The 25,014-nt window shown below is 33.0% G+C and overlaps 3 protein-coding genes across 3 annotated transcripts; 2 read left to right on the forward strand and 1 right to left on the reverse strand.

Moving 5' to 3' along the window:
• Window positions 1–8,538: 8,538 nt before the first annotated feature.
• Window positions 8,539–9,278, forward strand: LOC140884459 (protein S40-4-like). The gene has a single exon (XM_073291229.1). The coding sequence runs from the start codon at window positions 8,627–8,629 to the stop codon at window positions 9,116–9,118; it is 492 nt and encodes a 163-aa protein (XP_073147330.1). The 5' UTR covers window positions 8,539–8,626; the 3' UTR covers window positions 9,119–9,278.
• Window positions 9,279–11,967: 2,689 nt separating this feature from the next.
• LOC140877752 (vacuolar fusion protein MON1 homolog) lies at window positions 11,968–21,031 on the forward strand. The gene is made up of 14 exons (XM_073281328.1): window positions 11,968–12,699; window positions 13,010–13,089; window positions 13,245–13,316; window positions 13,418–13,457; window positions 15,251–15,352; window positions 15,499–15,620; window positions 16,801–16,933; window positions 17,052–17,143; window positions 18,260–18,341; window positions 18,480–18,544; window positions 18,730–19,032; window positions 19,108–19,199; window positions 20,159–20,223; window positions 20,563–21,031. Exons 1-14 carry the CDS (start codon window positions 12,118–12,120, stop codon window positions 20,656–20,658), a joined length of 1,926 nt encoding a protein of 641 aa, XP_073137429.1. The 5' UTR covers window positions 11,968–12,117; the 3' UTR covers window positions 20,659–21,031.
• A 313-nt stretch (window positions 21,032–21,344) lies between these two features.
• Window positions 21,345–23,701, reverse strand: LOC140877753 (CASP-like protein 5A2). The gene is made up of 3 exons (XM_073281329.1): window positions 23,172–23,701; window positions 21,985–22,117; window positions 21,345–21,772 (listed from the first exon to the last, which is right to left on the reverse strand). Exons 1-3 carry the CDS (start codon window positions 23,390–23,392, stop codon window positions 21,581–21,583), a joined length of 546 nt encoding a protein of 181 aa, XP_073137430.1. The 5' UTR covers window positions 23,393–23,701; the 3' UTR covers window positions 21,345–21,580.
• Window positions 23,702–25,014: the final 1,313 nt, after the last annotated feature.

Here is a 25,014-nt window from a genome sequence, read left to right on the forward strand (position 1 = left end):
GGTTATATGCTAGGGTTTAGGTAGAGTTTCCCTTCTAAGCAAAATTGGGCTCATTTCAAATGGCCCATTAATATTTTGTTCGTTTGGGTTTTGGAACAATCATCCACTGGACCTCAACTGGGCTGGGTTTACATGATCACTTGAAATTGGTGATGATTCCATCTCTTCGTGGTTCGTATCGTTGGACTCAACTTGTCAAGCTAGTGACTTACCAATTTAATGGTATTGCTTAGCAAACCCCTTACCTTTTTTAGTTATCCCAAAACATATTTTTGGTGACCAAGAGTCCATGTAATAAGGGTCTCGATGAACTAAACTACCCGTTTCTTTGTCGAAATTTGACTCGAGCTAGATTCGAGTTTTGGGATCCGTTTAGATGTTTATATATAAAATATTTTTATAAAAGAGTTTTTTATTAAAAAAATTTATGAAATGTTTTCAAAAATGTTTTAAGAATAAATATGTGTTTGAACAACTATTTTATAAAAATATTTTGAGATTTCAAAAGAAATATTGTTCATATTTGACTTTCATAATCCATTCTAAAGACATCTAAAAATAACTCAAGTGTTTTTTAAAAATTATACTTGGTCCTCGGAGAACACTTTTTAAAAAATATTTTTCAAAAATATTTTGCAAAAATTTTATCCAAACACGTGCTTTAAGTTTTTTTCACAAATAAAACACTAATTTTTTTTTAAAAAGTATATGTCCAAACGGAACATGGGTTTTAATTGTTTTTTCTAAAATATTTATATATGATAATAATATTATTTAGAGGGTATATCATTGAAAGATATTATCGTTTTTTTTAGTACATGCCGCCTGCGGTTGATGTGTAACTCCGCCCACTAATTTTGATCAATCATGAGCTGCCACATCACCGGCAGTGCACTATCCTGCGGGTAGCATCTACTCAACTGTATTTAAAATTCATTTCATTTTTATCTATTCAAATCAATAAGTCAGAGATTTGAAATCCAGCGGTTTAAAACACTGCCTCAAATCAATCAATGGTTCATCCTGGAAGTTGTATAAAAAGCAGTCGTTCATTGAATACAATTTACTTTCGGAATTCAAAAACTGTTTTTGACGGTGGAATTCGTAATGTCACGAAAACTTTTATAACACACGCTTTGATGATGCAAAACAACAGTTTTCTCATGTAGGAAGATTAATTATGAAATTAAATATTTTGACGTTCTCAAAAATAGTTTTTATAATTAGACCATCATTTATATAATAAAATAGATATACTCCAAGTTATATCAAACGGTCTAAATTTCTTCTATAATTTTTTTTTTCAAAAAAAATTTACGACCTTTTGAGCCATTATATTGTTGGAGCACTCCATTGAAGAAGCTTTGGAACCAATACACCAAACGGAATCAGAAGGCGTTGAAATTTGAAATGAGCCTAAAACGTTAAAAACAAAATGTCAATTCTTAAAAAAAAATAATAAAAAAAGGTAATAACGCAATTGAAGAAGCTTTCGCAAAGCCGCGACTTGTTAGCCACGACTCCACTGCATATTTTTGTTATCTGGAGCCAAATAAGTCAAAATTGTCACTAACTTGGAAGTCATTCTCCCGAAAAAGATGAATGAGACTTGAATTTGGACAATACCACCAACAATTAATTCCAACAATGGTCCCAATCCCAATTTTTTTCAATGGCATCTTATGGCAAGAAAATGAAAGCCTTCAAGTAGAAGTAGAGAGAGCCATCCTCCAATCCCACGGTTCAATCAAAATAAAGTGAGAATCATTTGACTATATTTTTTTATCATATTCTAATAGCAAATTTAGCCCTCTAAATTTTTGTGCTTACGTTTTTTGTCTTCTATAACTTGTTAAAATTATGTTTTATTACTGTAATTTTATGTTTTATTGTTTTAGTCATATTTCAATGTACCGTTGATATAATACGGAAAACTATTTATTTCACCTTGAAAATATTGGCATAACCTCGAGAAATTGATTATGTGTCAATAATCATGTCAGCACTCGAACGAAAATAGGATTTGAAACCAACAAAAAGTAAAGTCATAAGATTAAAACACAACTTTAAATCAGAGAACAAAGAAAGAAAACATGAGTCACATGACAACTTATATCAATAAATTGGCTACTTTTCTCAAAAATAGGTTTATTGTGAGACAGTGTCACAAATCTGTGAGACGGATCAAACATATTCATATTTATAATAAATAGTAATACTTTTAACATCAAAATTAGTATTTTATCATGGACGATCAAATTAAAAGACATGTCTCTCAAAATTTACATTTGAAACCGTCTCACCGTAGATTTTGTGTTTTTCGAAATGTTTTTGGCAAAAATATAATCGACTGATTTCATATATTTGAAATTTTAGATTTTTTTGTTGCTTTTTTAAAAAATAAGAGAGATATGATAGCTATAATTTAACCTATGACACTGATTTTTTCATATCTTTCAAATGTGAAATTGCTATTTGATTAATGTGGGGTTTGAGATTTAAGTAATTTGAAAATGTTGTAATTAAAGTTTTGTCTCTATATATTTACCGGAAAAAATAATTTTAAAATATTGACCGTCCATTTAGTATTTCTGTATTCGTGTCACAAATGTCGTTAGGAGCAGTGATATTTTTATTTTCGGAAAAGGAGAAATATGAGAAAGAAAAATAATCGAAATTGGGTTCTAGTGAAAGAAACAAAATTGGTTGCTTAATTAAAGAAGAGGCTTCGAAAATGATAGATTATGAAATGGAAAGATTATAACGTTTGCCCATTTGGGTTCTCGATTTTCTTTTCCTTGAATTTTAAATTGTATATTAAAACAAAAAATTTTACGATGCAAACAATTTGAGATTCTTTTTCAACAAAAAGCCATGATCAGATTATATTGATAATGTAATATGTAAAATAACACAGAAAACGGTGGATATATATATATATATATATATATATATATATATATATATTTCACATTTAGATCGATAACAAAAAATCAGATTTATCTTTGTATACATTTTAAGCAACACATGTATTAACAAGAATAAATTTCTTAAAACACCTCTCTTCCTTTAGTTAATATTAATATTCTTACCGTTTTTACTTTGAGTTTCTCACTTCATTAATATTGTTTTATTGTTTTTCAATTCCGGTCACGTATGGGAATTAAAGTGTTTGTGCTAAACTAGAAAGCTATATAAGTGAATTATTTTTGTGAATGTGGAAGGGGCGGCTCATTTGCTCTCAACATGAGCTTGAAATAATCGTTAAATTTGTGAATTAATGATTATTTTTTGTTCGTTAACTTGAGTTCGTAAATTTGTCCAGTGAAACAGACGAGGAATCTACGTACAAGGTGTAGGCCGACATATATATATATATACCTACACGAAGATCAAGCCATCGAGGGGCATAAGAGTTACGTGAGTTTGTTTAAAACAAATGCTCGTGGGGGGCAAAAAAAAGAATCACTAATTTACTATTATTGTATGTGCATGCACTGCGAATAAGGTACCATTTAAGTGAGTGGTGGTCATTCTCCTTCCTGGATCTTTATTTAATAATAATAATAATAATAATAATAATAATAATAAATTTTATGCAAACTTTTATATAATATATATCTTTTTTTTAAAAATAATATAATATATATCTTATATCTCTATATATATATTACCCCTTCGCCTAAAATCCCGGACTTCTTCATTGATGAAATGCATTCAAGACGTGTCCAAAAGCAAAGCAATGCCAAGTTGTCTGTTCAGATAACAACAGATACATATTATATATATATAATCATAAAATATACTGTAATACATTATAATATATTATATTATATTTATATTTATATATATAATAAATATATATGTTACGATATATTTTATAATATCTATACCTATATATTAAGCGAGAAGGCCTTATAGTCTTTTAGTATGTCAATAAATTGAAAATAAAAAAAATTGTTCCCTCCACTATCTCATTTTTTCCCTTCATTTTGATTCATTTATTTTTTTAATTTAACTATTTTTTTTCTTTTCACTTCAATTTTTATATTTAATATATAATACCATCATTTTAACTGACGAAATTAATTAAAATATAATTTTATTATACAAATAAAATATTTAGCACGCATTAAATTGCTAGAAAATATTTATACCTCTTACATTTAAATAAATTTATTAATGATCACTTGTAGCTATATATATATTAACTTTTATATTATAGTTAAATAGAGCAAAAAAATATTAAATTTTATATTTATTTATTTATTTATTTTCAATTAAAAATAACTAAAATATTAATTTATCTTTGGATATAACATAAATTATTTAAGCGCATGAATTTATGAGTTCATAAATTACTAAATGATATTTTAGAAATATTTGTGAGATATGTTGACCTAGCAAATTGTTACCCACAATGAAAATAATATCTTTAACATAAAAATTTTTTTTTTTCATTATTGTGTTGGATCAAATATACATCTATCTTACAAAATTGGTAAGTGAAATATCTCATAGAAGTGTCTAGAATAAAGCATTTCTTTTAGCTTTATAGTAGGTACTTATATTATGCAGAGAGAGATCAAGTGGAAGCTTTGCTTTTTATACATAAACTTCACCTTTTTCTCCAATTCGTATACAAAAAGAAGAATCATCTTCCCTATTGAGCATTTTAAAAGTTAATAGGACCATATTAATTGATACACACAATTACATCATGTAGATTAATATCCAAATACTATATTAAAGAATCAAGAATGTATCGCTAACATATTATTATGTTAAAAATACCATATTATCATTCGCTAAACACGTTAGAATAAATTATATTTCCTTTCCTTAAAATGCTCGAGCCACTCACTCTATTGTAATACATCGCTTTATTTGCCATTATATCAACCAATCGCGTTTCTCAATTCTTTTTTTCCCCCAAAAATGTTGATATAATTATAAAGTATTTACTAATATTATAACATATTGTTGATACTCATAATTAATATATATATATATATATAGTTTTTTTCAGCAGCCCACCTACCATGTCCATCAATAATGTGGTCGACACTATTCTATTGGATGTGATAAAGATGTGATAAATTATAGGTCCAATAGAATAGTGCCACAACATTGGTGGACAGATGAAAGAAACTATATATATATATATATATATATTCATAATTCGATGCATTATCCATATTATTATGCTATAAAATAGTGATCGAACAGTACTCCAAATAATATTAACAAGACGAGTTTGGATCTTATTTGGTATTTTATTGTAATATTCCATCGTCGCATAAAAAAGCATATCCCATTGTAACCCAATTATGACCCCCAATAAAAAAAAAAATGAATCCTCTGTTAATCGTATTTTATTTGTGGATAAAGATTGCTGTTGATAACGAAGCATGCATTATTAAGTTGCCATAATATAAAATTTACAAGTGGAACATCGTCATTTGTCTACTTAATCTGGTGACAGTCCTTTTAAGTTTTAATTAATAATAATTTTTCAGACTTCACACGCAATGGTTTAATACTTTAATATATAATTTCAAATCCAAAGTGATATTTGAATTACCATTAAGGAAATAAGGACGTGTGGTGGAAAACGCATTTTAATCCCATTTTCCGTGATTGGGGTATCCACGTAAGAATTAACGAGAGGATAATCGTTCATGCAGAATACGTATTACCAGATTCACTAGCTAATTAATACATAATTTTATTTCCCAAACTCAAAATTCGTGCTTTATTTGTCTTAATTACGTACTTATGTGGCCTTGAAAACTTTATTCTTGTAGAATATATTATATAATCTCGTCATGAAGAGTTGACTCTAGTTCCTGTGTTTTGAAATCGTCTGATTTGTTTGTTTTTTTCTTTGGTATTAAAAATAATGTCTCCAAATGCCCAAATCATTAAAAGATTTAGATCGAATTTATTTGTTTTAAAAGGATTTAAAATAATTTTAATTTGTTATTAGAGCTAGGGTCGGATCCAACCCGTACATAGGAAGAAGGAACAAATCATTAATGTCCTCAAAATTTGTATTTGGTGCACACATAATTGTTCAGAAACGGACAAAAAAAGGAGATGATAAGCTGACACGTGACTGACCATTTGTCACCATTGATGGGTACCCAGACCAGCTGGCTCATGCTGCATGCGCCTCCCTACATCAAAATGCCCACTCATTGCAATTCTTGCTCTCCCTTTCTTTAATTTTCACCACCATTTTAATATACGAGTATATATTTACCACCACCAAATTCATCGCTACAGATACTAACCTACACCTATATATTAATCAATATAATAATGTATAATATATTAATATAGCTAGACTACTGTAGAATGTTCGTGACAACCCAAGGTATCCTATTGAAAATTATGGTACGAAAAAATATTATACAAATATTATATTGAACTTGTTTGGTATAACAAAATTTTGATATATATAAATAGCAATTAATTATATCGAAGTTTTATGATATGTCGAAATTTTGGTGGTATATGTATGTATATATCGTTTTATATCGAAAAAAACTGTAAATATTTTTATTTATAAATTTATTGTTTAAAAATATTTTATTAATATTTAGATATTCAAATATATCGAAATTTTCAAATTTCATAACTTTATTTTACCGAAAAATTCGATATCGTTATCGTTTTATACAGAGAATTTTTGATATACCAAAATTTAAATAAAATCGATATTTTATCAATATTGTAATCTCAATATACTAAAAGTTTGATATTTTTTTCTCGCTTTTGATCTTCAGTTGAATGTTATTTGTAGGATAGTGCTAATTGCATGCACACCCTTGTGAAAAGTTTAAAAGACATAAAACCCTTTAAGAAATATTAATATGGTAATGCATCCCTCAGTTTTTTAAAATGTAGCACATTTCACCCCTATGTTATACAAACTCGGGCACATTTATACCCTCTCATAGGGGTTTTCATGCTAATTTTTTTAAAACATAGGGTCTAACATGCTATTAATTTTATACTAGGGGTTTATTCCTTTTAGATTTTTCACAGAGGATGTAGATGCAATTAGACTGGTAGGATATTACGTTGCATATAACGACGACAAATTTGACGTTGCCACAATATGTTGTGTCAATTAATTTTCGGAAAATGTAAAATTCACCGGCACATTTTTTTTTTTTGACGTCCTCTATATATACATACGAAATAAACACAAAAAACAAACGTACGTATATACGCAGTCATGGGGCCCACTTCACGTGCGATCACGCATCCTACAAGCGCTGCGCCACGTGGCTTATTCCAAGAAGGGATGGACACGTGTTGGAATTTCTTGGAAGCCTCAACTTGGAGAGCGGAACCCAGGTGAAGTGCATCTCCCCTAAAGCGACAAATTTCCCAGTCTCTCTTTAAAGAGACATGCGTGTGATTTTACCGGTATGCCCCCTTGTTTTGGACGCACTCGAAATTTTATTTTAAACGGGGACACGTATATCGGAGGGGTAGGAATATTATATTGGGAGCGTTAACTGCGTACAATTATTGTTATCTCCACGATTACAGTTGAACTGTTTTTTTAAAAATATATTGCTTCTATATTGTTCAATACTCACAATAGCATTTAGTACTTTGCGGATGATCTTTCAGTACCTTTTTTTTTTTTTTTTTTTATAAAAAAAATTCCGGAATAGAGAAAACTTTGTTTATTAATTCAATGAGATATTATAATATGGTACCATCGAAAATCATGATTTAAAATTGTACATTATGTGTTTTGATCTACTAAATTTTCCATTTTGAATTTGTCCTGCAAGTTATATTATTTTACGTTTTTGTTTTTAGTTCTTTTGTTCTGTTGAATATAAATACAATGCCAAATACGTCAGCGTCTTCGGACGTTACTTAAAAAAAATATTAAAAACTAAAACATAATCTAACTTACATGATCAAAACACAAAATAAACAACTTTACAATACTATTTTGATCATTTCTCTCAATTTCGAAATATTCTTTTTCATAGGGATAGTTAGCTAACAGATCAATTTGTAATCGTTTTTTGATTAAAATCAGACGTCCATAATAAATTAATTGATTGGCTTGAAATTATATTTGATACCATTTTAATCCAGTCCCGATCCAATAATAAATTAATTTTTTGATAATTTTTTTTGAGAAGATAATTTTTGATAATTTTACTTGCTAATAACTTATTTGTGTACACAATCATTGAAAAAATAATAAAGTATTGATGCAATTCCGTTTCAATTTTGAATTGGGTCCAAAACCAGCCCGCTGAACATCCCTCCCATATCACACACATATATGATATATATAATAATTATAAAAAAAAAGATTATAAAAAGGGAAATGACGTGACCATCTTGAAAGTTTTTGGGGGGCCAAATTCGTAACTTCAACGCCTTGCAGTTGCGATGAAAATAAATTTTACGAAGCCAAAAAATAAAATAAAATTACAGTTTTAGAGAGAGAATGAAGCTTATCCATTTCAAACCCCTTTATAAAAGCACGTCAAAGCCCACACTTCTCACCACGCCCTTCTTCTCCCTACAAATCTCCCAACTTCCCATACGAAAACTCTCGCCGGAGTTTCTTTCTTCTTACATGTCGGCGCCGAAAACCTGCCTCCCGAGAGCCACTAACTACGGATTCCTCCCCACCGATCACTCCCACGCCGCCGATTCCATGATCTTCGAGCTCGACGAGTCCGACATCTGGAACACGGCGACTCGCTCGGCTTCTCCGGAGTACCTCAAGCAGAGCGCCAGAGTTTCCAGGAAGCCTTCGGTCGCCGGTACGAGGAGAGTAGCCGGATCGCCGGCGTCGCTGCCGGTGAACGTCCCGGATTGGTCGAAGATACTCAAGGACGAGTACAGAGAGAATCGAAGCTGCAGAGACAGCGATGATGATTACGACGGGAACGACGGCGGGGAGACGGAGGATTGGGTTCCGCCGCACGAGTTTTTGGCCAGGCAATTGGCGAGGACTAGGATCGGGTCGTTCTCGGTGCACGAAGGGATTGGGAGGACTCTGAAAGGGAGAGATCTCCGTAGGGTTCGGAATGCGATTTGGCAGAAAACAGGGTTCCAGGATTAATTAATTAATTGTCGATTGAGGTTACTAATTACTAATGACTACTTCGTTTGGGGAATTAATGCGATTCTAACATTTTGTTGATCCGTGGAGAAATCTGTATTATTTTTAAATCAGAAATCTGTAAGTTTTTGTTGAAATGGATAAATTAGTTGAATATCAATGCATTTTGGTTTACTTCAAATTAAATGGGTAAATACTCGGAAATGTATGCTTTTTTTTTTGGGGTGTGTAATGATAATTTATCAGTATAATGATATCGTAAAAAAAGTGTGCACAGATATTGTTGCCATTTTAAAGTATTTGAAAGAGATTAAAGGCAATGCACCCCTCGTATTAAAAACAATTTTGTTGAGTGAAAGTTTCTTCAAAGCGTTCCATTATAAAAAGTTACACTAAATCAGGAAGGCATAATGGCAATTTTTTTAAATATTTGAAATCCATCCTTTAATGCAAGTAGCGTATTGGGGACACAACAACACATGCTCTTCTATAATTTCTTATTTGGGCCAAATTATTTATTTTTGAAATATTTTAAATCGATCATTTGAGTGGTATACAGGAGACAAAGGCTCTCTTTCAATCTACAGGTAGTGATTGGGACAAGAAAAGCATAGATCCATTTCTCAATCCAGTTTCTGCTCCTGGGTTATATGGGTAGTTAATTCTTGTTTTTTATGATATTGGATATATATTGGATAAATTGTGATGTACTGTTTCTTCATTTCCTGTTCTTTTTGGAGGAAAATTTTCATCCTACACATGTATGTGATCATGTGCAGGCTGCAGCCGACGCCTACAAGAGTGTTTTTACAACGTAACATAACTTAATCCATCAATTTTGATCACACTTTTATGGTAAATAATGAAATAATAGATTAAATACTAAATCTACATTTTAATTTTGTATAGTATATTATAAAGTAAGCTGAATATTAAATGACTGAGTAACTAATCTTGAAACTCGTTTTGGGTGTTCGAATAAACTTATTAAAAAGAGCTTATAAATTCTTAGATCTTAAAAGATGTTTTACGAGCTTATAAGACATTAGAACTTATTTTAAAAATAAGCTGTTTAAGTGTTTGGATAAATTTATTTTAAATAACTTAAAGATGTTGATGTGTTTGGTATTATAAGATCTTTTTATCGTAGAAATTACCAAAAAATTATAATTATATGAAAATAATGTTTCGAGTTATACATATATAAAAATAGTTTTAGAATAAACATATATTACAAAATAAAATTGTTATAATATTTTATTTTATAAAAATTTATGTGATTTGGATTTTTTTTAAAAAAATAATATTTAATATTTAATGGGTGGAAGATATTATGGAGATTTATTAAAATATTTAAGGATATTTTAGAGAGATATAATGTTAAAATAAGATCTTTTAGAAAAAAGTATATCCCCCTATTTTTTTTAAAACAGCTTATGAGAGCTTTTAAGCTCTAAAACAGCTTAAAAACTGTTTTTAAGAGCCTAAAACTCTTTCAAATACCCTCTAAGAGAGACGATTTAATTCGTTTGAAGTTTATGATTTACTTCTCTAATTAATAAAAAAAATATATTTGAATACATTTGAATTCTATTAGTGCAAAGTACAACCAAAAATAATTAATTCCACAAATCGTCCCCAGTTCATGTGGCCCGTCTGTTTGGTAGCCATGGAACCCTTGCTCCGGAGGCGAGCATGTTGAATATGCACGGGAAGTAATTGGACGCTGGACACACAGCAGATCTGTAGATTGTATGAATGATCTTAATTTGCAGTGTACATCTACAAAATCTGGTCGTATAGATCCATATAATCATATATATTCTCATTCAACATGTATAAGAGTATATCGTATCAGCAAATTGCGTTCAAAAGTTGTCACCAGCATCTAAAAACATAAAATTTAATACATCCACTGGTTTCCTTTTTTTCCTTAATATTTCGAAGTCATCCATTAATTCCGTCTTAAATGGTTTTTTTAACTTTTTTTTGGCTACGATTTTGATCCAAAATATGCTAATCTTCATAAACCTTAAACCAAAGAATATAACGACCTTAAAGCACTTTTATGAAAGTGTAGAAATGGAACTGATATGTTCTGTTTCACTTTCAGTGTTGGGGGGGGGGGGGGGGGGTGTGGCTTGCGAAGGGGACGTTTTAGTTGAAATTTCAATGGAGAATAAAGTTTTTAATCCCTAGCTAATTCATATGGTTCATTTTTTGACCAACTTTAATAATCATGGAACAAATACTTTCAGATTATGACATCTCTAAACTATTCCTTTTTCAAGTATATATATAATATATTACTTATATTTGAACTTAATCTATTCTATATTTTATCATAAAGAGAGAGCACTATAGAGTGATTACTTTGATATGACCACCTCAAATTTGGAATAATAACTCTTATTTTTCGTTTATTTGCGATCATTTTTTTTCCATTCAAATTATTAATTTTTTTTAAAAAATGAAAACTGCTCCGAAAAAATGATTATTTCTTTTTCCAGTTAATCATCCCACAAAGTCAGAAAAAAATTTGGTTTATATATGTGTATATATATATATATATATATTAAAAAAATAACTTTGACATCTTTTTCATATATCTGTTCTAGTGGTATTGTATTATTCATTCCTCAGTGTAGCTTAATTAAATGTATTGGATACTATCTTGAGCCCACTTTAGATCTAAGTAATTTTGCAAAAAATTAAGAGCCTCCGAATAAGCCCAATTAAAATGTTGGTCCATGTTTGCTAATCCATACTCAGCGCTCGCAGCCCAACAGCATTGATGACATACGCCGTCGTTTTGCCCATAGTCCGTCTCGTTCCACCGCCACCGAGGACTGGTAGATACAACCACTAAAGTTCAAATATTTCTGATTTTACTCTAATCGATCGAATCCAATTTTCTTTGCTAAACCCTAAAAATTTCATGAACCCAGAAATCTAGTCCAGTTGAAAAGTTTACTTTTCTGGTGAAATTATTATTAAAAATGGCTTTTGATTCAAATGCTTCATCCCCAAGCTCATCCGCCGAGAGCAATGATCATCAAAACCCTGATTCCAGTTCGGACCAGGATCGGAACCCGGATTCGATTGACCAATCACTCGATGCCTTGGAAAATCAGTTGGCTTCTATCTCAATTTCTTCCAATCCTCCGTCGATGACTCTAGAGGATGATGATGAAGAAGAGGAAGACGAAAAAGTGGAGGAACCCGTTGAGCGCGTCAATGTATGGAATGGGTCGTTGAACGGAGAAATTAGAGGTAACGAGGTGGAAGATGAGATCGAGGAGAAGCAGATTGGAGGTAGGTCGATGGCGGAGACTTCAGGTGCGATTAAAGAAAGCTCTTCGTTAGTGTGGAGGAATATTTCCGAGGGAGAAGAGGCTGAGCTTCCCTTGAGCCCGAGCAGCAGCGGATATGCCGGAGAGAGGGGAAGCACCAGTGGCGGTGATGAAATTAATGATGATGATGACGATGATGGGGATGCGAATGAGAATCATGAGGTTAAAAATGATGGAGTTGTGGGGTCCCAGGGGCAATTTATTTCCGGCAAGCGCCACCCAGATGAGGTCAGTTGGGTACATAGCTCTCAAATTTAAACACCATTTTGGCATTGTATTTCCTGATGGAAAAAGTTTACAATTATTTTCCAAATGTAGCAGTAGGATGAAGTTAGTCTTATTGTGTATTTGCTACTTGCAAAACTGAATTCTATATAGTTAAAGATCGATTGGAATGGTAGCATATGCTTAATTTGTTTATTATTATTTTATAAAGCTAGAATATTGTTTCTTATGATCTTATAAAAAGGAAATATAAAGCAAGGTAGAATTTCTCTATGATCTATGTTATCTTAGATGTCTCATTGTTTAATTGCAGGACGATACTTCAATCTCATGGAGAAAGAGGAAGAAACATTTTTTTATTTTGAGTCACTCGGGCAAACCTATATTTTCAAGGTTTGTGCCCCTGCTCTTTTTGAAGACTCTTGATTATGAAAGTGGCTCATATCTTTTTGTCTGTATTAGTGTGAAGTCGTTATGCTGTTCTGTGACTTCAATTTAGTAATGGACGATTTTTCTCTTTTCTGGTTTTATTACTGTTGACTTCAAAGATATGGGGATGAGCATAAGCTAGCTGGATTCTCAGCTACATTGCAGGCCATAATTTCCTTTGTTGAAAATGGGTATGCACTGTTGCAACAACAGTATTGTTACATATTAATACTTTCAATCGTTTTTAAATTCATAGACTGGATGCCATTTATTTCTTCTTTGATATTCTCAGGGGAGATCGGGTCAAATTGGTGAGAGCTGGAAAACACCAGGTTAGATGTTAGAGTATCAACTGTACTTTCAAATAACATGTTTTACAGGTTTTGTTAACAATCTTCTGCTTGGTCGCAGCTTCTTTATAGAACAATTTTAGGAGCTACGTTATGACATATGAAGTAGGAGCACCAAGACACAGAAATTAATGCCGCTACAACCTTTATTTGCTTGTGTCATTTTCTGTGTTTGTATGACTGAGCAGGACAAATAATTCTGAGCTCATATTTTATTTATCAAAAAAGAAAAAAAATTGCAACGTTAAAATTCAGCTGTTAAAGAATGTTAGCTATGCTGGCTAGGTCTCGATTTACATGAACTTGAGGTTTGCCTCGTTGGTTAGTGAGGAGAGTTTAGAAAATAATTCAGATGGCATAACCATTAATTGAACATTGTAATAATGATTTTTAAAATTTTTTTTTTAAATGAATGAATAATTTTCAGCAATTTATGAGGAAACTATGAAACTTCATCACTATCGGTTACTATTTTCTGAAGGAACCCACAAGTTTTGCTGACTTTAAGAAATTATAAATAAAAATGATTTTTCTGGTAAGGATCATTTCCTATAGTATTTGAACTTATATAATATATTGTTCAATTCATATAATATTATAACCCATTACCCATATAGTATTTGTGTTCATTTCCTTTGCCCCTATTACAATATCAACTGAAGTTCAATCATCCTGTCGACATCACGCTATTATTCTACAACCCTCTGTACACTGTGAATGAGTTCAACCATCACATAAAGTTGTCCATTGGCCTACCGACTGACAATCGTTGGCAACAGGTAAGAAGCCATACAGAAATGAATTTGGTTCAAATATGGAAGGCAATCCTACAAGAAATAGAATCCACCAATTCTTTGATTTAATTTTGTTTGTTATGGGCAAAAATCAAGAGTGCAATCCAATGGTTGAGATAGTCTCGATGGGAAAGTAGCGTTGTTCAATTGAACAAGATCACTTAGCCTGAACTTTGGGATCCTTTTACGATTGCTCTTTTTTCTATTGTTTCTTTTGCTGCTTGTGGAAGAGATACATGAGAAAAAAGCAAAAGCGTTGATCATTTCAATGGTAAAAAAAACATCTATATGTTTCAATAAGGTCGTTAGTCAAACTTCGCACACTCTGCTCTAGCATCATGAAGCATGTATCACCAATTGAGAAAGTTTTAAGAAGGCAAAAATCAAACTGAGCTGTTATTAATAATTGCTCTCTGTTTCTGTCTCATGACTTTTTTACTGTTGGGAAGCGGGAACATCATCTAAACCCTTTTTAATAATGCATCGAATTTGTATATGTATTATTTTAGGATTGTATGATTTAAAAATGGTCGTGTTCAGTAGATATAGAAATATTATCAAAATGTTATGTGCTTGAAGGGCGATTTATAAAGAGCACATGTCAAGGTAAAACTAAAACTCGTCTTGACCAAATGTTGTGAATGATCTATGAAGCAGGGAGTATGACCCTAGGTGTAATTCTAAGTGCAGCATGAATAACTATTTCAAAATTGTGATCGAAAATATAAAATTAGGCAAAAATCTTTTGATTCATCATTGATTTTAACACTTACCTGCTATATTTCCTGTATTTCTGCATGAATCGGAAATGCAAGTTTCTTTGCAATTGTTATTGAGTCATTGTCTTAGTTTAGGTGAAATATGATCTTTTCTAACTTTTTTTTTCCCTTAAAGGTAGTTATGTTGAAAAAGTAACACGCATCATTTCTGGTGTTGTATTTATTGCGTATATCAAAATCTTATAGGAGGTTCATATTTCAGGTAATTTTTCTTGTCAAAGGACCTATTTACTTGGTGTGCATAAGTTGCACAGAAGAGCCTTATGAATCATTGAGGGGACAGCTGGAGCTGCTTTATGGTCAGGTAGCTTTTCTTTTCCTCTAGGTATCAGTTTATATTTATGGCTCTGAACACCCAGCCTGTAGTTTCTGCCTATTCTAGGTTGCTGGATTTTTTTCCCCCGAATTGGATGCCTACCATTGTGTACATTAATTCCTATCTGAATCCAGATTGTACTCATCCTCACAAAATCTGTAAATCGATGTTTCGAGAAGAATCCAAAGTTTGATATGACATCTCTGCTTGGAGGAACTGACGCTGTCTTCTCCTCTCTCATTCATTCTTTCAGTTGGTATGCCTAATGCCCCTTAGCTTGTTGAATTAATTTGGTACAACATCAGCTACCCCATTTCTTTATTTTATTTTATTGATGTCTTGTTTCTCTTCTACAAGATATGTTGTATAAGTGGAAGTACTTTATGTGCGATCTAAAGATGTTTAGAAGCTTAAGCGGTTGCGAATCTATTGGATGGTTGTCCAGGTCGCAGTTCAGCTGTATAATTTATTCCATTCAAAAAGCCAAAGTGTAAGAAGGGAATTAAAGAGCACAAACTTTGATTTCTTCCTTTTACCAACCTCTTGCCCTACGCTTTGACAATATCCTGTTCTTTTTGTCCTCTAGTTTGATATCTTACTGTTCTATGGCATCTCAATGACTTGGTGCTTCAAGTCCCATCCCATGATCACCTTTTTGATTGTCCACCAATATACGATCCACCAGGGTTGACTGTTTTCAACTAAAATGCGTAAATTTATCAATTGAGTCACGAGTCATTATCATAGGATTTCTGGTTACAAGCATTAAGCCTAATATTTAAAGAAAATCCAATTCTGGTTACATGCATTTAAAGAAAAATATTTAAAGAAAATCCAATTCTGCTCCCCTAACATTGTAAACCTAACTCTGGATTCTTCCCAGGCATTTTAAAAATGAGCAGAAATCCATGGGAACAATAATATTTAAAGAAAATTCAGTTCTGCTCCCCAAACATTGTAAAGCCTAACTCTGGATTCCCAGGCACATTAAAAGTGAACAGAAAATGTGTATAAGCAGAGGCTTTTGAAAGTAGTCCGTGTGATACTCCTGTTAACCCCTTGCTATGCCAATTTAATACTAGAAAAAGGAAAGCCCGTCCACTGCTGCTCTATGATGCATGTGTGTGCAACATATTGCTGCCATGTGGTGTCAGATCCTCTTCAGACACAGATGTGCTGCCAAAATATAATTGACACGTGACCAAACGATTGTCAGAAGTGTCTGACTCTGGTCAAATGTGCTGCAAAAAAGAAACATAAAACCGGAAATTTTAACATTAGTTGAATGAAATTAAGAAGTGAACTGCATGATTTCTCATTGGTTCCAATTCAAAGTGTTATTTGGTTAGTCATCTAATCAGGTCAGTTTAGATGATAAATTTTTTTGAAATTTAATTAGTGGTTTATAATTATATTATTCTCGGTTGCAATTGTAGGAATCCTGCCACTTTTCTTCATGCCTACTCTTGTCTTCCACTTTCTTATGCGACACGTCAAGCTGCAGGTGCCATCTTGCAAGACGTAGCTGATTCAGGAGTTCTGTTCGCACTCTTAATGTGTAGACATAAGGTAATTTTCCATTCTTGCCTTTATTTAAAAGTTGCCTGATCACATATTCTTAGTACTATGATGTCAGAGTTATTGATTATTTATTTGTCAAACCATCTTAGAGTGAAACATGATGCAGGTTATCAGTCTTGTTGGCGCACAAAAAGCATCTCTTCATCCCGATGATATACTGTTGCTCTCAAATTTTATTACGTCTTCTGAATCATTTAGGTAAGTCTATATAGCTTCCACATGTTACCATTATCTTTCTCGATTGATCGAATAACAGACAAGCATTCATTCAATTAGCAGTTTTGGGAGTGTTCACACACATGCAAATTTATTTTGGTTGTGGAGTTTGTGCACCACTTTGTTGTTGCTATTAAATGGTTCAAAATACTATACGATTTTTTGCAACAAGGATAAAGTTGTTTATCCTGGGAAATTCTATGAAGAAACATGCTATCTCCTGTTATTTAATGTAAATCAACTAACTATTTAAACCTTTGTAATTGTCCTTCGCCGATCTCCATTTTTGGATGATTATTTTGGATTATCATTATGATCCAGGTGCTTGTTCATGCATAATGGCCGGTTAATGAATTTTTTAGGGATATGATGAAGTTTCTAGATATAGATTTTGTTGCACATAATTATGGCATGTGACAAACTCGTGGAGGACAGTGGAACGTTACTGATTTTTTGTCCTCGCTGTTATGAAGAGGAGGCGGGGTTAGAAAGTAGTGGAGAGCAAACTCCAGCTCCAAACACGAAACGTAGATGCCAAATATTATGAGGTTGAATAGCATCGAAGATGAAAAGTAAATACCTCTTCCAAAAGAATCGTTAATGAAGGGCTCCTAGAGTTCTGTTCTGGTTAATGAATTTCTACTTCTACTATCACGATAACATGTAGAAGGAAGTCAAGATTGGTTATTTTATTTCATCTACTTATGTTCTGCACGACTGCACTTCTGCTCTAAGCTTTCTATGAGTTTCTTCATGGTTCACAGCACACATTCCTAGTATTAAATTGCCTCACTTTTGCCCCAGCCTATTTGATAGATCATCAGTGTCTATGCCGGCGTCGCAGTACAACTTAGTAGCACTGAATGTGTGTCTCTTTTCCCTTCTTCTACAAACACAATACATCTAGTGGGAAACAGATAAAGCATTTGCATTGTCTTTAGCTACTTGTTTATGGTCCTTAAAATTTGTTAATATATGTTCTATGTCAGCTAATGTAGTGACCAGAGGTTAGCTTTTTCTATTAGAAAAGGTAAGGGCACTTATTATTTTACATGACTGTTTTGACACGTGTCTCTTTCATGATTTAATTTCATGCAGGACTTCAGAGTCTTTTTCACCAATTTGCCTGCCTAGATACAATTCCATGGCATTCCTTTATGCTTATGTGCATTATTTTGATGTAAGTCATGCTTATGTTTGGAAAAAAGCAACTCTCACAGGACATTGTTGTAGAATTTGTGTATTTGGTTATTATTTCACCTGTTATTTGTTTAAGTTCATCAATTTTATGTTTGTAAGTTATTGAATTTGGTGACAGATCGATACTTATCTGATATTGCTTACCACAAGTTCAGATGCCTTCTATCATTTAAAAGATTGCAGGTATATTTTTTTATGCTTTCTGCATCAAGAGAACCATAGGTTTTGTGATCTCCAATTTTGTGGGAGATTTTTCGTGGTCTTATAGAGAATCTTGTTGTCAACGAAGTACAGCATAGTTTATGGGCCAGATTGCCCTGGTTTGGTCCAGTCTTTTCTGAAAAGAATATATCTGGCACATCTTGTAGGATTCGAATTGAAAGTGTGCTTTTGAAGTCAAACTTACTAAGTGAAGTTCAAAGATCCCTGGCAGATGGTGGCATGCGTGTTGAGGATTTGTCAATGGAACCCACTTCTCGTGCTGGAGCCACATCTCCTCATTTAGGTCATCCACGATCTGCAACAGATTCCCCGGGTAGAACAACAGAGTCATTAGTTGGCCTTGGTGGTCCAGCTGGATTATGGCATTTCGTATATCGAAGTATTTATCTTGACCAATATGTGTCATCTGAATTTTCATCTCCAATCAACAGTTTGAGGCAGCAAAAAAGGTGACTAGAAAAATCTGATTGACCCTTAAGTATTCTCTATCATAAGCACTTCAATGGAAGCTTCTTGTTTCACAGATTATACAGGGCTTACCAAAGAATTTATGCTTCCATGCATGATAAAGAAGTAGGACCTCACAAAACCCAGTTTAGAAGAGACGAAAATTATGGTATATAATCTTCATTTCTTACCTTTTTGTTCTAGCGGAGATTTGAACTGTTTTTATGTATTGATAGCATGATATCCAGTATGACCAGTTAATTATTCTTTGTTTTGTCCTTCATATATAATTCAAGCGTTTCTTGATGTTAAAGAAATCAGTGGGTTCATAACCAGCCTGTTTTCCTAGATATATTATTAAGATTAAAATAATTTCTTGCACCACATCCAAAATTCTCTGAGTGTTATGCTGCAGAACACAAAGTTATAAGTTTTTTTTTTCCTAGGTCATTTCAAAATGCTATGAAACAACACCAGTAGTTAGAAATGGGGTAAGGAGTCATTTCAAGGTTGCCATCTTTGTAAGGTCCTGCATTGGCATTTGGTTCGCGCTTTCAGTTTAAGTATAGAATAAGTCAATCATGTTCCTACCGAAAAACAGTGGACTAGGTGTAGGTAACAATGATGGTGCAAGTTTTGTTAATTTTGCAGAAATGATCCAATCTGAGCGCCATATAATTGACTGGTTTGAATGTTTAAAGTAAATAAACAATTTGATGCCATGAGCTTTGTTACTATGCTGGTATTTTCGAAATTAATTCTATGGAAGCCATTATTTGTTTAACTTTAATATTATATACCGTGTGAGGGGTTTAGTTTGGAAACAGGAATGATATTGATTTGTGCACATCTTTGTGAATCGAATATCTCCAGCCGCAGTTTTATGAGTGTATTTCTCCATGATTCCGTTCGCTTTTAATTGTGTGCAAACTTTTTTGGATCAGTTGACGACGACATTAATGCTACCATGCAATTTAGGAAATCGATTGTCATTTTTAATGTCCAAGATGTCATATGGGGTTTAACATGTCAAGTACTCATTGACTTCTTGCATTTGGCCATCGTTTGATAACTTCAATTCCTGTTTGATTTGCCTTTTTAACTGGGTTTTTGGTGCTAAAATGCCAGTGTTACTCTGCTGGGTCACATCAGATTTTGAACTGTATGGAGCTTTTGACCCCCTCGCAGACAAGGTTCGTCCATTCAAATCTGTATGTTTAAAAAGAATTGTACTTCTTTCCGAAAAAGCACTGCTGTCATGTTGTGTAAGATAGACTTGACTTGGGCACTTCTATCTGTATTCTGGTTGTTGGAACAAGATTACATGTGTTGAAAAGCAAGCAACCTGCATTTTCTTACGTATGTGAAGTATATTTTGAAAGATTCTAAGTCTTATATGCCTAGAATTACCTCTAGTTTGTGTGGCCTCTGGTCTCAGAGAGAATGGCCATGGAAGACTTAAATCCATGTTGAAAGAAATAATTATTGTTTGTTTTGCAATCTTTACCGAGGATTCCCATTGGATTTTGCAGGCCCTTGCCATAAAAACTTGCAATCGCGTTTGTCAGTGGGTGAAAGATGTAGAGAACGAAGTTTTCTTGCTGGGAGCAAGCCCTTTTTCATGGTGATAATGCTTGCTCCCATGTATCCTAGTCTTCGTTATTTCTTAAGATATTTTGTATTTTCACCCTTTCGTAGGGTTCTCATAGCCTTTTTGTAGCATATTCTTGTACGGTACCATCTTTCTCTAAAGAAATACCAAATGTAATTTTCTACTATACATGACGTTCATAGTTAGCTATGGTGACTGGATTTTCTCCACATGTTCCAACGACAGTCAGTTTAAGTAGTGTCGTGACAAAACTATGAAAATCCAGTCATTATATCGTAAGATATAACGTCAGGTATAGTAGAAATTTTGACATATACTTTATGAATGCTGTATTGTAATCTGGAAAATGAGTAATTGCTGCCGATTTTATTTTTGATACCAAGTATCACGATTTCGTTAATTGTCTTAATTTGAGGATACAAGATTCAAGAGTCCCTACATGTCACAAGGGCTTATCAAGATGAAAGATCGAAAGTTGATGGCCATGGTGACGTTTCTCATCTTCTTTTGCTCATGTCAAACTGAAACTTGCGATCAAGTTCTCAAATAAACACTACAAAAAAAAAAAACTATTTACATCTGAGAAGACCCAACCTTTTCTCGGAGTCCTGAACAGCAGTTTGTGTTAATAAAAAGCAATAACTAAAACCTAGTATTTCGAATAAAGGTTTTAAACCTCCTCCAGCACAAAACATGAGCCAACAAACTTAAGAGGGTTGCATATCCAACACCAGACAAAAATAGTTAGCCCCAATGGAGCACCATGTACACGTAGAAACATAAAATTTGTTACAGCTACAAGTTCCCAGGTTACGAACTTCGCACAGAATCTAGTAGATGTACATATTATGAACACATGGCTGCTTTGATCTATGGAATCAACAAAACTCCAAATAATCTCAATGTGGTTATACTTCATAAAATTGTAAATTTGTTCTTCATCGTGATGCCAATGACCAGAAATTCAACAAAAAAGATGGCAAGGCAGCAAACCAGCTAAGGAAGGCCATGGCCGTGGCAGTTTCAAATTGTGCGCAATGATTCTTTCCACATGCCCCAAGATCATTGCCGATGAGAACAGTGATGCCTGCAGATGCACAGGCTGCAGCAAATGTTAGGGTCGATGTCACCTGCAACAGTCAACGAGAAAAATCAAACTTAACAAAGAAGAACGATTACCGTTCTGCAAAGAGAGATAAGGACCACTATATATTGGTCCTCATTGCATGTCAACAAAATCAACCACATCATTGCACAGACAGATATTCATGGGATTTTTTTGTGCCATGCCAACAAGAATGTTTAAAATGGAACACCATTTATATATGGCTAACTAACTTACCCCATCACCAACAGCAAATAGGCTAACAACTTTAGAATTCTGCAAGCGACGTCCCACAAGAAGTGCATAAGCATCAACAATTGATAGGATAAGGCTCCACATGCACTGCAAACCAGCAGCAGCAACCAGGTAGCTGAAAAGGGAAAAACAACATAAAAGTGAAGTCAATATAAAGCCAAGATACAAAAGACTGATCAAACCAGTGTACTATATCTTCTTACGCCATATATTATTAAAGAGCACTATAGAGATGTTTCCTGTATGACACACAAACATAAAACTCTCGCTCGCAGTAATAATGCATCGAGCACCAAGTATTATATAACATTTTCTGGTGCCCAATATTTGTACTGCAAAAATATCCTACACAACAAGCAGTTGTTGCAAGTTATTTTTACTTTTACATAGTTAAAATTGATCTTATAACAAATAATTAAATGATTCTGTGATTAAAAAAATTGACTTTATAATATATTTGCTGTTCACAATCAAACTAACTTTCTTAATAAATTACAAACTAATTTTACAATCAAGACATATTATTTCTAAAAGTTTAAATTTTTATCACAACCCGCACCCTTTCTTCCCTAGTTATAATTAATGGGAAATGGGCATGGTTTTTTGAACTTTACTTTGGTAACATGCTGACACCTTCTCATTGAAACTAGCCAAATTTGGTCAACAATGTGGTTCAAGAGTGTTTCTGCATTTCCTTTGGAACCACAACTCCAGATAAAGAAGTATAGACAGTGGAACGGGAAACTAATAGAGAACTCTATGCACTTCTTGAATCTTTTTCCAAAGAATTTCGGAAACATCAAATTTGTCCATTGCATTTGGCGTCACAAAATCAGATATAATCTCAAGAAGCACAGAACATCTCAGATACATTGTCACTATGACCATGCAGAAAAACATCCAACCTAATTACCCAATAACAAAGAAAGAACCATCTTTCCCCTAATTCAACACAAAAATTTTCAACAAAAAAGCTGAGACCGATGCAGAGCAACGAGTATAGAGAATTTTAGCTTGCAGATGTTAAAATAAACTCAATTTGTCACTAAATAGAACAATCAATCTCAATTCCGATGTACACAGCTGAATATAAAGAAAAAAGCTTAATCGCACCAGCACATAGAGAGGAGCAGTGACTGTGAAAAAGTAAAACAAAGAGGTTGAATTACCAGAAGGCGGTGACTGAAGGGAAGTCACTCGTGGTCGCCATAACCGTAAGCGCCACAGCTGCGAACAAAAACTGGCAAACTCGCAACACCCAACCGCCCACCGTCCCCGGCATCCCTTGGAGATCCTTCATCCTCACTCGCGGAAGCGGCACATTAGCTGCACCCTCCGTCTGCGGCGGCGGCGCTTCCACTGGATGCACCGCCCCCTGGCTGACATTCATCTCTCCTTGAATCTCAATCTCAATCTAATCTCAATCCCAACCTCAAAGCTCTCTCGTACACACAGAATTACTGGATCATCCACCAACTACAGCCAACACATCCAGCAACTTATGTGTGAGTACATGAATCGGCGGCGGACGATTGTAGGGTCCCGGCGATCGCCTCCGACGGCGCAACTCCGATCCGATACGATTGGAGGATGAGTGGTCGCCTGAAATTGAGAGAGGGGAATCAGAATGGCGGATTTGTGGTTACCGAATTCAGCATTTTTGTAGTTCGATCGATGGGGTCCACCTGAAATTTCCCCCCCACCTTGTTTGGTAGTTATTCATAATTCGTGAAAATAATATTCCCTTTGATCGCTATTTCTTTCTCATTTTCTGCGTCAAACAAACGGAGTGTTAGATAACCTAAGTCGAAAGTTGATAATGGTCCAAATCAATCCGGAACGGAACCACTTCCATATTTGACCAAATTAAAATATATTGAATCTTTCAAAACAAATTTGGAATCATTTTAAAAGTTTGCTGTCCCGTAAATTGAATTTTCACAAAATTGATTTTTCACGAGGTATTGATGCAAGAATTGGTTCAGAGCGCTTTCAAGGAGGTGTTTAAGTTGGTGAAGTAAGTGAATTTTTGGTCATTGGTCATTGGCTATTACGTACCCAGCAAATCATTGCGTACCCAGAGCGTATCGAAAGATAGCAGCTGCAAGTTCCCACGTCACAAAAAAAAAAAAAAAGAATTGGTTCAGAGCTTTAGTAATTTAGAACATCAAGTTTAGAGAATTTATTAGACGCACCATTTTATTTTGATCTTAAAATTTAATAAATTTATAATGTATTTCAATTTTTGGTATTGACATAAAAATAATGGTCGATATGTTTTTATAAATATTATTTTAAATTTATTTATATTATGTATATAATATTTAAATATTAAGATTAATCCATGTCCATCTTATTTTAATTTGAAGAGTGTTAATACATAAATATATTAAGTTCAAATTTGATGAATGATGTTTATTTTAAAATAAAAGACATTTAGAAGACACACCGCTTTTATAAAGATATATTATGATTAATTTCTAAAAATAATTTTTTTAAGTAATAATAATAATTAAAAAATAAGAACACATGGGCTAAATAGGGAAAATTGTCATAAAATCCCCAAAAGTAAATATAAATTTCTTCTCAGTCCCCTTGTCAGTAAACATGCATTTGAGTTCCCTACACATTGTTTCTTTGTTTGAGCTCCCTATATGTGTATATTTACATATTTACCCTCCACAATTATGTTTGTCTTCTTCTCAAAATGGTTTTTAGTTTTTTCTCTCCTATATTATATTGCATGATTGTGCATTTCATCGTAAGATTTTTTTAAGTTTTTTTTGTTACCATTTTAAATATTTTTTTATTACTCCCAAAAATATATATATACATATAATTTCTACTTGTTCTATTTCAATTTTTTTTAAATATTACAATATATTTAAAAAACGATATTTATTTATTCAAAAAATGTGATCATTTTTAGTTTATCTTATTATTTAGTTAATATTGGAAAGTGGAACTCTGAAGAATTATAAATAATTAAAAGTGATAGGCAAATATTTATAT

This window comes from Henckelia pumila, chromosome 2 (assembly GCF_033568475.1).
Source record: "Henckelia pumila isolate YLH828 chromosome 2, ASM3356847v2, whole genome shotgun sequence".
In the NCBI taxonomy this organism is placed as follows: domain Eukaryota; kingdom Viridiplantae; phylum Streptophyta; class Magnoliopsida; order Lamiales; family Gesneriaceae; genus Henckelia; species Henckelia pumila.

What these genes read in the sequence shown, in the direction of transcription:
- LOC140884459 (XM_073291229.1), top strand. Translation starts at nt 8,627, where the DNA reads ATGTCGGCGCCGAAAACCTGCCTCCCGAGAGCCACTAACTACGGATTC.
- LOC140877752 (XM_073281328.1), top strand. Translation starts at nt 12,118, where the DNA reads ATGGCTTTTGATTCAAATGCTTCATCCCCAAGCTCATCCGCCGAGAGC. An exon ending in TCTTAATGTGTAGACATAAG is followed by an intron (nt 16,934 to 17,051) that starts GTAATTTTCCAT and finishes AACATGATGCAG; the next exon opens with GTTATCAGTCTTGTTGGCGC. An exon ending in CTTATGTGCATTATTTTGAT is followed by an intron (nt 18,342 to 18,479) that starts GTAAGTCATGCT and finishes ATTTGGTGACAG; the next exon opens with ATCGATACTTATCTGATATT.
- LOC140877753 (XM_073281329.1), bottom strand. Translation starts at nt 23,392, where the DNA reads ATGAATGTCAGCCAGGGGGCGGTGCATCCAGTGGAAGCGCCGCCGCCG. An exon ending in CCTTCAGTCACCGCCTTCTG is followed by an intron (nt 22,118 to 23,171) that starts GTAATTCAACCT and finishes TTCCCTTTTCAG; the next exon opens with CTACCTGGTTGCTGCTGCTG. An exon ending in TATTTGCTGTTGGTGATGGG is followed by an intron (nt 21,773 to 21,984) that starts GTAAGTTAGTTA and finishes TGACTGTTGCAG; the next exon opens with GTGACATCGACCCTAACATT.